Source organism: Daldinia childiae (genome assembly GCF_008694065.1).
Source record: "Daldinia childiae strain JS-1345 chromosome Unknown Scaffold4, whole genome shotgun sequence".
In the NCBI taxonomy this organism is placed as follows: domain Eukaryota; kingdom Fungi; phylum Ascomycota; class Sordariomycetes; order Xylariales; family Hypoxylaceae; genus Daldinia; species Daldinia childiae.
The window spans coordinates 1,730,929-1,733,133 of NW_022984645.1; the positions used below are offsets into that span (position 1 = coordinate 1,730,929).

A 2,205-nucleotide genomic window follows, 5' to 3' on the forward strand; every position below is an offset into this window, starting at 1 on the left:
CTGCATCAAGTTCTAGATTCGACCGGCGGAGTGGGATGGCGAGTCAAGCCAACCCGTTTAAGGAAGCTATCCCTATTGATGCCATCTATCCGGCATTTGGTCTACATTATTAACCTCTTCGTCAATCGCGTTGCGTTGGCTTAGCTGGTTATACTGAGTCCAAGAAAGGCCTAGGATGAGACAAACTAGTCTTAAGACTCAGGCCTTGGTGACGACTCAATTAATAGTCGCAATCAGCTTGCGTCTCTAAAGTTTTGGCAGCAATATAAATTCTGTTCAGCTATTCCTTTCTTGTTCATACTCTACACATCTCGTAAACCTATCAGATACATATAGACATGTCATGTACTGCATAATTACACCAGTATAGAGCGGCTGCTTCGATTCATCTACCCCTAGATGCCTCAACTAAGAGAGCTAACATAATAACTCTCTAGGCGAGGAATTCACGAGTCTGGACACTCGGCTTTAGTTCCGTAACGCCTGAACCGTTAATTATCTAGGGGCCCGACTATCGACACGAGTTACCCGCAATTTAGAAACGCCAAGACAACACTTGCATTCTCACTCCTTCAGCTACCAAGACTAGGGTCGACCTTAACCACGCAAGCTTCTCCATTATCCGCAGCAATAGTCTTCAGCCGCTTACTGTCTCATGACCCACCTCGATTGAAGCCGGTGTGTGGATCTGATATGGTGGGTGGATAGTAGGATTACAAGACTTAATTACCTAGCAAGGAATCAAGTACCACCTTTTCTCCCTTCGATTTTATATCTAGAAAACCTCTACCACATCTATTTTTTCTTCTTTTTGTTTTTCCGTATTAGGCAAGCAGGGAAAAGATGGAGACTTATCGCGGATACGTACGAACACCCGCAGATGCAATCAAGCTCTTTGAAGCTTGTAGGCTGGGTTTACTGCCTCGAGTACAGCGGCGATTATCGGAGAAAGAACGACAATCTATCACATCTGGCTCGGTTTTTGTATGGGATGAGAGGGAAGCTGGTATGCGTAGGTGGACCGACGGGAAATCTTGGAGTGCCAGTAGGGTTTCTGGCAGCTTTCTTACGTATAGAGAGATGGAGGGTAAACGAGGCACCACATTCGGTACGACGCGACGAAGTAACGGAAGGACACCTGATAGCGGTCGACTTAGCGAGGAAGACCTGGATGGGGAGCCGGAGGGTTATAGATATAAAGCGGATGGTTTGATGAAGCAATCATTCAGTATAACGACGTCGCAGGGCCAGCACCTCCATTTGATCTCATATTATTCCCGACCACACGCCGGAGCCGGCGAAATGCTTCAGCCAACGACGGATCCTCAACTTCGACATATTATCCCTGTGAAGGGCATGTATCCCGAATCAAGCCTTCACGAGACAAACCCGCCTGCTTTAACAAGGGCACCTATGCAGCCGTACACTACTCACAATGGTAGTCATGAGCAGCAACCCTATAATAACTATCACGGTGCTTGGAACCAACAACCATGGCAAGGCCAATGGCCGCCTTCGCCCAATCAGACTCCTCCCTTTATGCAAGGGACACTGACGCCAGAGATGAAGCCTCAGGTTCGGCCTCAGCCGCAGCAGCCTCCTCCAAGGCCACATCAACTACCCCCGCTACCGCCAACTTCAGCGCCTTCCGCCCAGGCTCCCATTTATCCCAAAGGTCTGACCTACGAGAGTGATCGACTACCTCCGCCAACTTTGGCCAGACATTACTCAGTACCTGGGCGTGCTCCGAGCCTCTCTCCGCAATCCCAGCATCTTCAAATTCAGGCTGCACAAGCCGCACAGGCCGCACAAGCCGCGAAAGCTGCGCAAGCCGTCCAAGCGGTGCAAGCTGTTATAGATCCTCGCCTAGCAACAAGCGCACGCAATCCACAGGGCCCACTACCCGCGATACCTACAACATCTCGAGGGTTGACGCCCCCAAGAAATCATTCTGTTTCACCACCAAGGCAAATGACTTCAGAGGGCGTCAATGGTAACGCAAATAAAGCCAGCTTGTCAGCGCTTCTCAACCGGACACCAGCCAACTCTGAACCAAATAGCGCAAATCCGGGTAGCAATAACAGCGCGAACAGTTCACCCCGAGCTCTCCCAGCAGGAGCATCTGGTGTACCAGCACCGACGGATATGTTTAGAGGAGAGGATAATCGGGCAATACAATCTCTTAATCGCAAATTTTACCTTTGA

The 2,205-nt window shown here is 49.7% G+C and overlaps 1 protein-coding gene across 1 annotated transcript; it reads left to right on the top strand.

The window, feature by feature from the left end:
• Positions 1–843: 843 nt before the first annotated feature.
• Positions 844–2,205, top strand: GL218_04786 (cAMP-independent regulatory protein pac2; the record flags this gene model as incomplete). The annotated part of the gene is made up of 1 exon (XM_033581409.1): positions 844–2,205. The coding sequence occupies one exon, from the start codon at positions 844–846 to the stop codon at positions 2,203–2,205; it is 1,362 nt and encodes a 453-aa protein (XP_033435697.1).